This window comes from Caloenas nicobarica, unplaced genomic scaffold, assembly GCF_036013445.1.
Source record: "Caloenas nicobarica isolate bCalNic1 unplaced genomic scaffold, bCalNic1.hap1 Scaffold_404, whole genome shotgun sequence".
NCBI classification, from domain to species: Eukaryota; Metazoa; Chordata; class Aves; order Columbiformes; family Columbidae; genus Caloenas; species Caloenas nicobarica.
In genome coordinates, this window is record NW_027017393.1 from 71,604 (window position 1) to 84,824 (window position 13,221).

General features: G+C 42.8%; 1 protein-coding gene across 1 annotated transcript; it reads right to left on the reverse strand.

Moving 5' to 3' along the window:
- Positions 1-256: 256 nt before the first annotated feature.
- LOC136002796 (A-kinase anchor protein 12-like) lies at positions 257-12,641 on the reverse strand. The gene is made up of 4 exons (XM_065658022.1): positions 12,563-12,641; positions 4,614-8,476; positions 1,925-3,835; positions 257-1,278 (listed from the first exon to the last, which is right to left on the reverse strand). Exons 1-4 carry the CDS (start codon positions 12,639-12,641, stop codon positions 1,270-1,272), a joined length of 5,862 nt encoding a protein of 1,953 aa, XP_065514094.1. The 3' UTR covers positions 257-1,269.
- Between the last annotated feature and the right edge of the window lie 580 nt (positions 12,642-13,221).

A 13,221-nucleotide genomic window follows, 5' to 3' on the forward strand; every position in this document is an offset into this window, starting at 1 on the left:
CAGGGGTTGGGAAAGGAGGAAGGCTCTCTGCAGGAAGGATGTTAGATGGTGTAGGTTTGGGTAAAGGCCTGGGGTTGGATGGGGCAGTGACCAGAAATGAGCAGACTCTGAAACGAGAGGGATGTGACTTGAGGGTTGTTACATGAGCGAGACAGCAGGGAAATGGTAAGTCTATGGGATTCTCAGAAATGAGGGAAGACTGCGAGTAGAAGTGGTTGGTGGATCTGACACAGGTCAGGCCTCTTTTGTCTTTAGAAGTATTGTAGTTCTACATTAAAATCAGAACTGGGTTTAGGATATACATATAAATATTCAAAGCAAGGCAGCCAAGTTTTTGAGAGATTTTACAAGGGGAAAAACCTGGAACAATAAATAGGAAAGTACATGTTATCAATTTCCGCTCCAATGGTATCAATTTCCGCTCCAAGCTACTCTACAAAATTCATTTAAGGGTACACCTAAATAGTACAGAAGTATCATAGCTCTACATTAAAATCAGAACTGGGTTTAAGACATACATATAAATATTCAACACATTACAGTCTAGTCCTGAGACCTGAAGTCTGGAACAAAAGAAGAAGGGTATTCTCAATCTCCTTTCAAGCTACACTGTAGAAGTCATTTCTGACTAAATCAGGCCTGCACAGATACAACTGAAGGATGGATAGAGATACCTGAATGGGACTGAAAGGCAGCAATCTTGAGTATCTTGCTCAAGAATTTGTGTGTGATCCAGTTCCTGCTGTTTGATGAAGACAAGTCTGCTACTCAGCCAGAAGTCTCATGTGTTCTCATCAGCCAGCCTTCCTTCTCCTCCTCACACATGAATCAAGCAGCATCTACAGCCACTTGCAGGTCAAATCAAGGCAGCTAGGGAAGATGTGGGGAGTAGAGGGGACTGCAGAAAGGTAGGAGGATTAAGGGATGAGCTAAAGGATTCAAGGAGGTGGGACAGACAAGACACACGTTAAGTGGGGTAAAAACTGTGGCACAAATTTAATGGTCTGTCCATTCACTCAGTTGTGTATCTCCAGTCTAAATGGTATATTTTGGGCAAAGGCAAATGCCCTTCAAGTGGAACACACGTGTAGATATAGCGAACATTAAAGCCATTTTTTTTTTTCATAGAAATGACAAAAAGGGTGAAGTCTTCAAAAAAGCAAATGTTAACATCCAAGAATAAAGGGTAGTGAATAAAGCTCCTGGTTTTGCTGCAGGATTGTCAGTTGTTCTCTAGGACTGGCATCTCTCCAAACGCCACATGGATGCTTAGCACATCTGAAAGAAAGACGACAGTGAAAAAAAGCCATATTAATGACAACTTACTCTCTCAAAAATATCTTATTTTCCCAAGCAGCTCTCAAAGATAGAGATAAAGGTCTCATGACTTAGTTAAGCAAGCATAGTAAACATCCTAAGGAGAAGTTGTACCTATCATTTCTGATTCAGACTTCACTGAAGTGCAAAGAGCTTTAGTACATGGGGCACTCCAGGTTTATCATGGAAGGTGACACTCACATCCCTTAGGATTTTACAAAGAGCTTTGTTAAAGAGGAAACATGTTTGCAGATTAAATCCCATACGTTAAACACGTGCCATATGAGTGTGTATCTAGCAAAGCTGGAAACCACATTTCTGCCTCCCAGAAATATCACCCTAAACTACAGGCCAAGTCAAAGTCCATTAAAATGAGGGTAGCTGTACAGAACAGAAAAGAAAGTGTTAGCCAAGATAGAGGCAGTAAAGTGAGGGGGGAAAAGAAATAATGATTAAAAAATATATATATATAGATAATCTGTGGCCTGGTGGTTAAACTGAGGAGCAGTCTTTCACCAGAATTAAAAAAAAAAAAACAAGACAGTTTTACAGACTCCAAAAACTACTATGAAAAAAAAAGAAATTGCTGACTAAAAATGCTACTTACATTCAAGGCCTCAGGAGCCACTGAGTTCTGACTTTGTGGACTATCACAAGATGTTGCTTCTTGGCAACTATCATTCTCCCATGTCTGTGTTTTTCCATCCTCCACTGGCAGGGGATGTTGTTGTTCTTCACTTTCTCTGCACATTTGCTGACCTGTATGTTGGTCTGGTATTTCCATAATCCGGCCAACCGGGTCTTTGGTCGAATTTTCTGAAGTACTTAGTTCTAGTGTTGATTTCTGAAGTCTCTCACTTCCCCTTGAAATGTCTTCAGGGCTAGTCACAATTGTTAAAGAATTCTCACTTTGTCCATCTTCCAGCACCTCCGAAGTTAACAGCATGTCTTTTGTCTTTTCCACAGGTACATGAATTTCTGCAGACTCTGCTGTTGTAGCAGTTTTCACTATTCGTGATTGCTGGAGCTCTTGTTCATTATTCCATATCTCTTCCGTGCCTACTGGAATCTGATGATGCACCTGCGTACTTTCCAGAAGCTCAGGTATATTTGTATCTGATGGGCTTTTCCCTGTGGACTTAATGCACTGCTCTGGCTCAAAGGCAGCTGGCTCTTCTGTTTCTGCAAGTTTGTGAACAGCTGTCTCAATGGCATTCAATACAATTTTCGTGCTCCGAGACTCTATACTCACAGACTGAACAACGTCCTCAAATTCTGTGTGGGTGAGAGACAGACTGTGAGTTAGAGGAATACCATTTTGTTTGGGTTGCTCTGTACTCTGGGGCCTCTCTTGCTCCTCTAACATTCCATTCATGGAAGTGGGAGATGCTTGAGGCTCAGGTGCTCCTGCACTACCAAGCTCTGCAGTCCCACAGCCTGAAAAGTCAATAGTAGCAACTGGGACTCCTTCAGAAGCCATTTGTTCTGCTGTGTTTGCCAAGGGCTGTACAGTTTCAGATGTTGTGTCTGCGGGTGTCACAGTTTCTGCCATGATGTGCTCTTCAGCTGCTGCAGCTGCTACAGGCACAGGCACAGTGAGAGCCTCCAAGCCTCTAGCTTGTGGGAAGGCTGAGTCAGAGCCTTCCTCTTGCACAGTTAAAACCTCTTGCTGGACAGCACTTGAACATTCAGCACCTCTCACAGCCTCCCCTTTTCCATATTCAAATACTTCTTTGGCTCCTTCCATCGAGTGCTCATTTTTGTTATCTTCTTTCTGAAAGTCTTGACAGGTGGAGGTTTCTGCAAGTTTTTCTTCTTTTTCCACAGTCTCTTCTTCAGCTAAGCTGCTTAGTGTTTCACATTTCTTAGCAATTGTGTCAGTGAGGATGGTGCTTCCATTTTCAGGGAGATCTGGGCATATTGACGCTACATTAGATACACTGTCTGCTTCAATCTGCGTGGGGGCCTCAGTGACAGGGGTACCCCTCTCGAAGTGTGTTTCAGTTTTGGGCACAGCACCTTCCATTTTCCCACCCTCAGTTTCATCACTCTGGGAGGGGATTTCAGTTGTTTTTTCTCTGCATTGTGGCTCAACAAAGGGCACAGGATCTTTTGCTGTAATCTGCCTGCCATCCCCATCCCTCACACTCTGCTCAGCATCTGCAGCTGCCTCTGAGCCAATTGCTTCTGAAGGAAGGGCAGAGGTTTTTACTTCGTTCTGCAGAGGAACCTCAGCAACAGCGACTTCTGTGCTTTCTTCTCCAAGGAGCACAGCATCATCTTCTTTTTCCTCTCTCTGGGCAGGTGCCTTGCCAGGAACTCCTTTGGTACAAGTTTGCTCCTGAGAGTCTAAGTCAGGAATTTCATCTTGTCTTTCAGGTTTCATGGGGACCACAGTGACAGCTGCTTCTGTGCATTCTGGTCCCATCGTGAGGGTTTTGCCCTCTCCTTCAAGCTGCACAGGCTCTTCAGGTGGAAGCCCCAAGGTAGAGGTTTCATACTCCATCTTGTCCTGCACCTGTGGAGAATTGCAACAGACCTGTGATAAAGGGTAGGAACAGGGAGTGACCAGAAGTGTTCTGCGTGAAAAAGCACCAGAAAAAACAAGCAGAGGAGTATGGTTATGGGAAGAGCACGAGATGATGACACTGAGATCAGTGGGTCACCAAGATTCCAGCTCATGTTCAGTTTCTCAGGACACACAGCTCATTAAACAAAGGGCAGCCTAAAGCAAGGGATAACCAGCAGCACTTGAAACAAAGACTAAGCCAGCAAGTTGGTGGGGAGGTACAGAGGAAGGCAGGGACACATCAGCCACAAGAACTCCCGCACATTTAAAGCTGGAGATACTGGGGTCATTTATTTCCCCCGCTTTGCACAAGTACCTCAGCTACAATCGTACCTCTGCCTATGACTGAAGATACCACCTGCTATGTATGGTACCATATAGATCACATATGTATCACATATTTTCATATAATATCTTCAGTCACATTGTGCTGTGCAGGAGCCCTCATTGCAATTGTTGCAGCACCTTCCGATCCACACAAACCATCTCCCACCCATTTCTGCAGGAATTGCATCCACCTCAATCTGCATACAAGCCTCAGTGGCTGCTGCTTATGGACATCTGTGTGTCTGTCTCACTGGAAACAAACTTCAGTTGCCTCAGGCTGCACAAAAAAGGACCCTGGCAGTAATATTGCTACTACCTGGATCTAAAGTAGGTATAATAGCTAATGCTTGCGGATTTTTTCCTTTGACAGATGAACCTTGGTGTTATATGTAATACCTACCGCAGCGCGCACTCCTGGAATACATTCATCTCTTGCCTCATCTACTGCGAAATCCGTCATGGGTAGTTTTTCTTGTTCTGAAGCCTCCTGCTTTGGAAATGGCTCTTCTTCAGGAGTGACTGCTTTGACAATGTGAGGGTCTCTGTCTTGTGATGAAGGTTCCTCTACTGTTCTCTGAGCTTCAGATATTTCTTCATGGCCTTCTACAACTGGTTCCTCACGTGCCTGACACTGGCTTTCCTCTCTAGATACATCTACATTTTCACATCCTTCTGTGCTTTCTTTTGCTCCAGCAGATAGTCCACTTCTCTCAGAACCTTCCAGAAGGACACTCTCTTCAAGTCCAGTTTGGTCCTGAATGCTCCCTGCACTTCCCAGTGCCTGGAGGTCATCTTTATGTTCCTCTTTTTTCAAGGACTGGTCAAGCAAAACAGTTGCCTGACCTACAACTTGCCCATCTTCAGCATCATCTTTCATTTCTGAATCAATTTCTTCTTGCACTGTTGTAATTACAGTTGTTGTCATGGTTCTTTCACTAACCAGCTGGGCTGCATCTGCTGACTTTACTCTTTCAGCAACTTCCTGAAGAACTTTTTGTGTTTGTTTGTCTAACTCTTTCAAATTTTGTTCAGTGGCCTCTACTTCTTGTACAGGTGTAACTTCCTCTGTAGTGTCTGGGGTTTCTAACAACTGTGAAACAGCAGAAACCATCTCAGTTGTCTCCTCAGCAAGGGACACTTCCATTGTTCCTTCAGCACAGGAAGCTTCTGCTGTCTCTTCCAGAGCTGTCACTGCTTCGGAGGTTAGCTCTAGCTCACTTGCTGTGGTGTCATCACTTCGATCCTTTCTCATCTCTGGCTCTGTCTTAGCAGCTGCCACTGCTTCTTCCACAAGAACATCTGATTCAAATGTTTTCTCAGTTTCCGTCTCTTCCTCTTCTTTTGCCTGCTCAATGCACTCTGTCAGAGCAGCAGATATCCAAGATGGTGACCTTTCTTCAATACTGCTGATTGCCCTTTCCCCTTCCACAACGGTAACAGTAACCACATGTACCAGCCCTTCATGTCCTTGCTCAATTCTTAGGCTCTCCTCTAATTTTTCTGCTCTCTCTTCCTCTGAGGTTCGTTCTCTCATCGCTTCAGCATCTTTTGCTTGTTGGGCTTCCATCTTTTCCTGCTCTGCTGCTTCGTATTCGGATAAAGGAACAACAGCTGGAATATCTGAATCTTCTTCAGCTGTTTCTGCCATGTCTTCTCTTGTTTGTTTAAGATGATTTGGCTCTGGCTTCCGATCTGACTTTTTCTTCCTACGCCTAGGCATCAGCTTTCTAAATGGAACCCATGATTCATCTTTTCCAGGCTCACCATCTGATGTTGAATGCTCCAGGCTGGATCCCACCACAGAGTCTTCAGTCCTCTCTTCCATTCTGGTTTTGGATTTCCTTCTTGGAGTGACTAACCTTTTAAAGGATTCCCATGTTGAAATACCTTCGCCCTCAGATGGGCTTCCGGCTTGTTCTGGGGAAGAATTCCCTTGTCCTTGATCACTCTCCTGAGAGCTGGTAAGAATTGCATCTGTTACTGTTTCTTTGGTCTGTCCAGGTTCTTCCACTTTTTGGCTTTCTTGAGCAAGTTTATGTTCAGTTTCTTCATCAGATGATGATGATTTCCTCCTGGCTCTTTTCTTTGAAGAACCTACACATATAAAAGCTTCCCAGGACACAGAGGTGTCAACCTTTCTTTTGGGCTCTTCCGTGGCTTTCTCTGGTTTCTGGTCCATCCCATTTTCTTTGAATTCTCCCTGCTTTTCATCAACAGCATTTTCAGTTGAAGACACTGCACCATCCTTTGTCTTATCAATTTCTTCTTCTTTATCACTTTCAGAAGGTCTTCTGACACGTTTCTTGGGAGTCACCATCTTTTTAAATGACGCCCAGGCTGTGACACTTTCTCTTTTTCGCTCCACATCTGAAGTTGCAGCTTCTTCATTTTCAGTGACTTGCATTCCATCTGCAGATTTTTCCAAAGAAGGAATTTCATTCATCTCCTCAGGAGAAGAAGCAGAACTCTCCCCCTTCTGTTCCTCTGGGCTATCTGGGGAATCTGATAAGTGCTGAATTGGTTCACCCTGTTCCCCTAACTTAGATTCTTCTCTTTTGCCTTTTTGTTTCTTCCCAGACAGTTTTTTTAATCCAGTCCCCGTAAAGAGTTTCTTTAAAGGGCTGCCTTGTGGTTTAGTTTTTTCTTGAGAAGACAACAGTTCAGCTTCATTTGTGATACCTTCTGGAGGCCTCTTTCCAGCTGCCTCTTCAGGAGTTATTTCTGTGGTTACTTCATCTGGTTTGACAGTATCAGTCATAACTATGCCAGTTTTTCCCTGTAGACCTTCATCAGTGGGTTTGATTGTCTGTTGATCATCCTCCGTGTCAACAGAACATTCAGAAGTAGAAAAGGACTTCAACTCAGGAGCACCCAGAGTCAGTTTTGTCTCATGCTCTTCGCTTGCTTTCTTCTCTGTGGTTCTATCTTGAGCTTCTCCTTGTGTGTCTAACTTTCCAGTTGTGTCTTCTGATGTGGGTGAAATTTTCAATTCTGCTTCCTCTATTTTTTCATCGGAAGTTTCTTTCCCCAGTGAAGAAGGTTTATTTCCTTCTCTTCCTTCAGATTTTTTGAGCTCTTCACTAGAAAATTCAATAGCCAAAGATCCTGCTTCAAGTTTCTCTTCAGAAGCCATTTCATTTTTGTCCTCTGTTTCACACTTGGCTCCAGTTGACTCCAGTTTTTCTCCCACAGGTAGTACTTCCGAGGACATTTTCAGTTCTCCGTTCACACTGTCAGTGATAACAGGTACCACTGACCTTGTTTTTAGTAGTTTCTCTGTCACCTCACTTTCCTTTCCTCCTTCTTCAGTTTTTTCTTCCTTTTGACCAAGATCTTCTGAGACTTCCACCAGGTTTCCTTCTTGATCACCTTCTTCAGCTTTTTTCTCCATCGCACTTTCTTTAACAACTGCTGCTGCTACATCCTCTTTTTGTCCCTGCTCATCATGCCTGATTAGCTCTTCCTTCTCACATGCTTCAGCTCCTATGGCTGCCACAGTCTTTTCTGACTCCTGCTTTTCACCTTCAGTTTGCTCCTTCTCGTGCACTTCAGCAGTTACTGCTGTCATGTTCTTCTCTTCATCTTGCTTCTCGAACTCAGATTTCTCCTCCTTTTCACTGGTTTCAGTTGTTAATGTTGAGCCCTCTTTTTCTTGCTCCTCTTCTTGTGGAGGAGACTGTAGTTCATCTTCTTTAGGCTTCCTGAAACTCTTCTTTTTTCTAAATGCACTCCATCCCTGAGTAAAAAATCTTCTTAATGGTGATGTAGTATCAGTGGCTAAGGCAGCTGATTCAGAACAAATCTCATTTGCTTCTGGTGTTTTAGGAGATTCAGGTTCTGTTTGTTCATTTTTCAATGTGTCTTTGGTGTTGTCTTCTGCACAGTATGCATCCTCAGGCATCGCTGTTTCTTCTGAGCTGACTTCTTTTTCATCACCAGCTCCTTCATGGACTCGTGTTTCTTTTTTTACAGTAAGCAGCTGAACTGGTTCCGATTTCCCTGTCTTTTCCTTCTTCACGGTGAATCTGAATCCAACAAATTTAAAAACCTTTTTAAAACCCAGATCATAAGACTGAGGCTCAGATGCCTGGTCAAGGTTTTCCGCGTCTTCTTCCGAAGATGGCAACTGTTTAACTGTATAAGCATCGTCGTCATCGTCTTTCTCAGCATCTACACCATCCTTGGTGCTTGCAACAGATGGACTTGTCTCCATAGTTTCAGCTTCTTCCTTCAGAGTTACACTGGCATGTTCTGTCTGTCCAACTGTTTTTTTTAATTTAAAAAAAAAAAAAAGTTAGTTTCCTTCTCAATTTAATGTTATATTATACCTTTATGTAAATATATTGATTTTTTTTCATTTCTATTAAACTTTCCAAAACAGATGTGTTCTATTATCTGTGTGCCTCTTCCACGTGCTGTTATTAATTTTTTTTTTAAGGACCAGTTTTTGCTCTAAGATTACCAAAATTCCTTTCATTCCTTATATCAGTGTATAGGTCTTTCCAAAATTTATTTGCAAATATACCTTTTGAGCTTATATTCTCTCATTCTCTTTCTTTCTTTCATTTTTTTTGGGGGGAGGGGGGGGCGGGGGGAGGCGGGCGGGCACAAGGCTTATGTTTAGGCTTTTTGTTGTTGTCATTATTGTTGTGTAAGGTTTATCTTTTTTACTTTAAGAAAAACTGCGAGAAAAAAAATTAATTCTGTCCTATAATTACTCAAAGAATACACAGAACAATGTATGTAATTACCCCTGAAGCAAAGCTCAGTATCCTGATGCAGCAAGACCCTCGAAAAAAAGGAAAAAAAAAAAAAAGAAAAAGAAGGGGAAAGGGGAAAAAAAAAAAGGAAAAGGGGGGAAAAAAAAGGAAAAAGGAAGAGTGTGTTGATCTAAAATGATGGCCAAAAAAGAAATCTTATTTACAGCTCTGTCACAAAAGAACAATAACTTGTTAAAATGCCCATGGGAAATTTTGTATTTTTCTGGAAACTTAAAATCCCCAGAACAGTTACATTACAACATATTTGTTTTAAAGATCATAAATCTTGTAATTCTCCCATACATCACATCACCACTATGGCCAAACAGAAACCTCATCTACAGCAATTCCACATCACTTAATGAGGTTGTTACTATGCAGGCAGGTAAAATCCAACCCCCAATTGCTCGTAAGTCTGTGTTTGCATAATCTCATTCTTGAGCACTGCTTGAGTTCTACCTTCAGGACACGGGCAACCATCCTCTCCGTCTTGCTGGGACAATTTAGGTATTAATACTGTCGCTCCCTCTGGCCACAAGTTGCCTAAGTTCACAGACTGGCATCTACATTAAACCCGCCAAAATGCAGCAATCAAGAAGCCAGCACACATCCAGTTCAGAGCACAAAATTGCAGGCTCCCCATGCCCCAAATAAGTAACTTTGGAGGGAAAGGGTGGAAAGGAACAAGGGCACCGAGCCTTTAAGTTCTTCCATTTAAACACAAAAATGAGCAGGTAAAACTGCTGTTGCCTATAATGAGAATTTTAATTGTAGTAATAACTGTGCGATGAACATGCTTGATGATGAAACAGGACAACACGTGAAGATAAAAATCTATGGCATGTTCAAGGCTCCAAAAGATTCTTGGGCTTGGATACTGCCTTGGTTTCAGTTTAGCATTGTTCTTGACCCTTGATTTTGTGCAATAGGTGAAAGCGCAAGAGCATGAGTAAGTGTGCTCTTCTCTCTGACCAACCTTGTTAGAATGCGAAGATGACAAAATAAAGAATAATAATGATCAATGTTAAACAGCAACATCTTTGGAGAAGGCACGGCCCTTTTCTTTTAAGTGTACAGGTGCTGCTTTGATGCCTAAAGGCATGGTGGACACTGCTTTCAAAAGTACGTGCATCACCGAATTCCCCAAAGTGATTGATTTTTTTATTTGATCCATCTTTTAAGTTGGATCTTACTCTGCAGCTGGCCCTGCTTTGCACAGGGGCTGGACCACCTGATCTCCAGAGGTCCCTTCCAGCCCAGATGCTTCCTTGATTCTGCTTGCCTATGTTCCCTTTGAGAAGAACAGCATCTTCATAAGCACATAGACAATGCACTCTAGATAGTGCTGAAACACAACTACACAATAGGCAAAACTAAATCTACAAGTATACTGACTTCTAATAGCTATGTAGAGGGCAAACTATGTTTATATTCACTATCGACAGCCTACTGGTTGTTGTTTCTCAGTTGATGTAAACAAAGCTTTTTATTTTTCCCTTTATCTAACAGTTTAAAATTATTTCCGTTAATTGTTAATTCCTAATTAAAAGTCTGACCTCTGATAACATCCTAACTCCCTGAACATTTTAAAACAGAGATGTTCAAACCAAGTAATTTGTGAGGGAGTGGGGTGAGAAGAAATGGACATTCTTCTGAAGAAGCCAGGATTATTACTCTATTGGTAATACACCTCTCGCAAACACCAGAACACTCCACAACCAAAAATAACTCACTGCAAAAACACTTTAGTCAGTAAAGGGAAGTAAGATTGTAAGGACAGCTAGAAGTAGCAATAATACTTTTGAACTCTCTTTTAATTTTAAGATGGTTTCCAAATAAAAACTGATGTGCTTATTTTATTAATATTTTGGGAGTCTTATTAATCAAACATTGTGTTGTTGTATACTAAGACTACACAAGGATAAAGCCAAAGAACCACTCTCATATCTGTGTTCGTTTATTCTTAGGTCCAGAAAGAACTGTCAAACTATAGAATTTAACAGAAAGCTTACCATGGCTTAATGGGAATTCACAAAGTTAGAGACATTTCTTCAAACACTAGGGTACATACCACATATTTTATACTTATTTAGTAAGAGGTACTTTAATATAACCTAGGGAGAGAGAGAGGATAGAGAGAGAGAGAGAGAGAGGAGAGAGAGAGAGAGAGAGAGAGGATAGAGAGAGAGAGAGAGAGAGGATAGAGAGAGAGAGAGATGGATGTCTAACTCTTTTTCCTGGGTGAAGACAGTGACATTTCTTCCCTTTATCTACGCTACGAGTATTTTTAATGGCTGAACCAGCTATGAAATTGAACACTAATCATTTCTTCTTCTTAGCATCTCTGGTGGAAACAAGGCCTATCAAGTCTCCCTTCTATTCTTCTTCAGTCCTGCATTAATGCCAACATGCTTACCCTTGGATATGTGGAAATCTCTATCTCCATCTGGCACGACTCAGACAAAGGCAGAAAAAAACCAGAGCTGAAAGCCTGTGTGTAACGCTGGGTCTAAGTGGGAAAGACCAGAAGCAAGAAGCCAGCAGGAGTGGAGGACAGTTCAAAAGACACTCATGACTCCTTGCAGGCAACTGGCGGGCAGCTAGAGACACAGCTTGCTAGGGGTTCCCCTTTCCTCTTGCCAACAGAACCTGGGAACGCATCACAGAATCATAGAATCACAGAGTCACAGTCACAGAATATTAGGGGTTGGAAGGGACCTCAAAAGACCATCTAGTCCAATCACCCCGCTGGAGAAGGAAAAAAAACTTCCTTTAACAAAACCAGGAGACATGCCAACTGTGGGACTGTTTGATGAAAATCTCCTAGAAATGGGTTCAAAGGTTCTCAAGGAACCTGCTTACCAAGCAGAGACAATAGCTCAAGCAAGGGAGAGGAGGCTGCAGCACTGCAAGGCTGAGGGTCCACAGGAGACCATGAGATAGGGACAGTAGTGCTGGGGAGAAGGCAGGGATTGCTGTTGGGCTGCTTCCCAAAGGCTTCATGGGATGTCTGCCTTTCAGGACAGCAGTTGGCTTGTGAACTCCTTGCAAATTTTTACAATTCCCTTCTTGTCTAGCTGCTTAGAAGAAAAGGTGTCTTGCAGGTTATTCTTTCTAGTCTGGTGCTTTTGTAGGAGGGACAGGGACAGATTGGTCGGCTAGATTATGAGGAGAGGGTCAAGCTGCTGCAGGACTTCACACAGAGGCCATTCCCAGGAAGCAACTCCCATGGCATATTAGACTTCTGCTTCCCTCATTTCATCATTTTGTCTGTCCCAGCAGCAAGGACTGAGACATGTGGGGTTTTCAAGCTCTGGAAATGGATGTCTTTTTCAAGGAGGAACAGGAGACACTTAAAATGTTCCTCAAATTTTAAAGAGTTTATATTATTTTTTCAAGAGGATGTTGGACCAGAACAGCTACGGGCCTTTACCGCATCCTTATCTTTCATTCTCACTTTTGTGAAGACTAAATGTAGTGTCCAACTAGAAATGACATCAGCCCTAAATCAGATATTAATGTTGTGGTGGCCAAGCTTCCATCTTGTTAGTAGCATCTTAAAATGTTCACAAAGCTAAAAGTCTTTTACCACATCTCATCCATCTCCCTGAAATCAGGACTCCAAACCCTGTGCTGTCAATTCCACTGGCCTTCTCCTGGCTCCACATTGTTCCTCGTTCCAAACCACATCCTTCCTTACAGGGCCATCAGCCTCCTCAGGCCTGCTCCCCTCCCTTGTGGCAGTGTGAATGACAAACATCCAGTGTTTGGCATCCAGACATGACCATCTCAGGAATCCTCTGTGCTTTTGGCAAGCCGCCTGCCCATCCCCAGGCACTTGCTGCATCCAAGCTGTGCAGGTTCCTTAACGAGCACAGCTGCCTCCCATATGCTCTGGATCTGAATTGGAAAGCCAGATCTGCTTCCATAGCTTGAGCTAATAGCCAGGATACTTGAGCTATTGCCAATAAAACAGCATTGCGAAAGAGAAAGCAGCACACAAACCTCTCATGCAAGAGGCTGGGTCTCTAATCCCTACTTTGATGCCTTTTTAGGGACTTCATGTTAACAAGTAACGGGATAGTATAAATGAATAAACCTTGTAAAAGGACTGGCAGAGGTTGTGCGCCTTGAACACAAAGTCTGGTGAGAGATACTGGTTTGATCTATACCTCCGATGTTAGAGCTGGGCAGTGAGATCTGTCACCTGCTGTCGTGGTTTAACCCGAGCTAGCAATACAACTAGGA

What these genes read in the sequence shown, in the direction of transcription:
- LOC136002796 (XM_065658022.1), bottom strand. Translation starts at nt 12,641, where the DNA reads ATGTGGAGCCAGGAGAAGGCCAGTGGAATTGACAGCACAGGGTTTGGA. An exon ending in AGGGAGATGGATGAGATGTG is followed by an intron (nt 8,477 to 12,562) that starts GTAAAAGACTTT and finishes TAAAAAAAACAG; the next exon opens with TTGGACAGACAGAACATGCC. An exon ending in TTCCAGGAGTGCGCGCTGCG is followed by an intron (nt 3,836 to 4,613) that starts GTAGGTATTACA and finishes AATTCTCCACAG; the next exon opens with GTGCAGGACAAGATGGAGTA.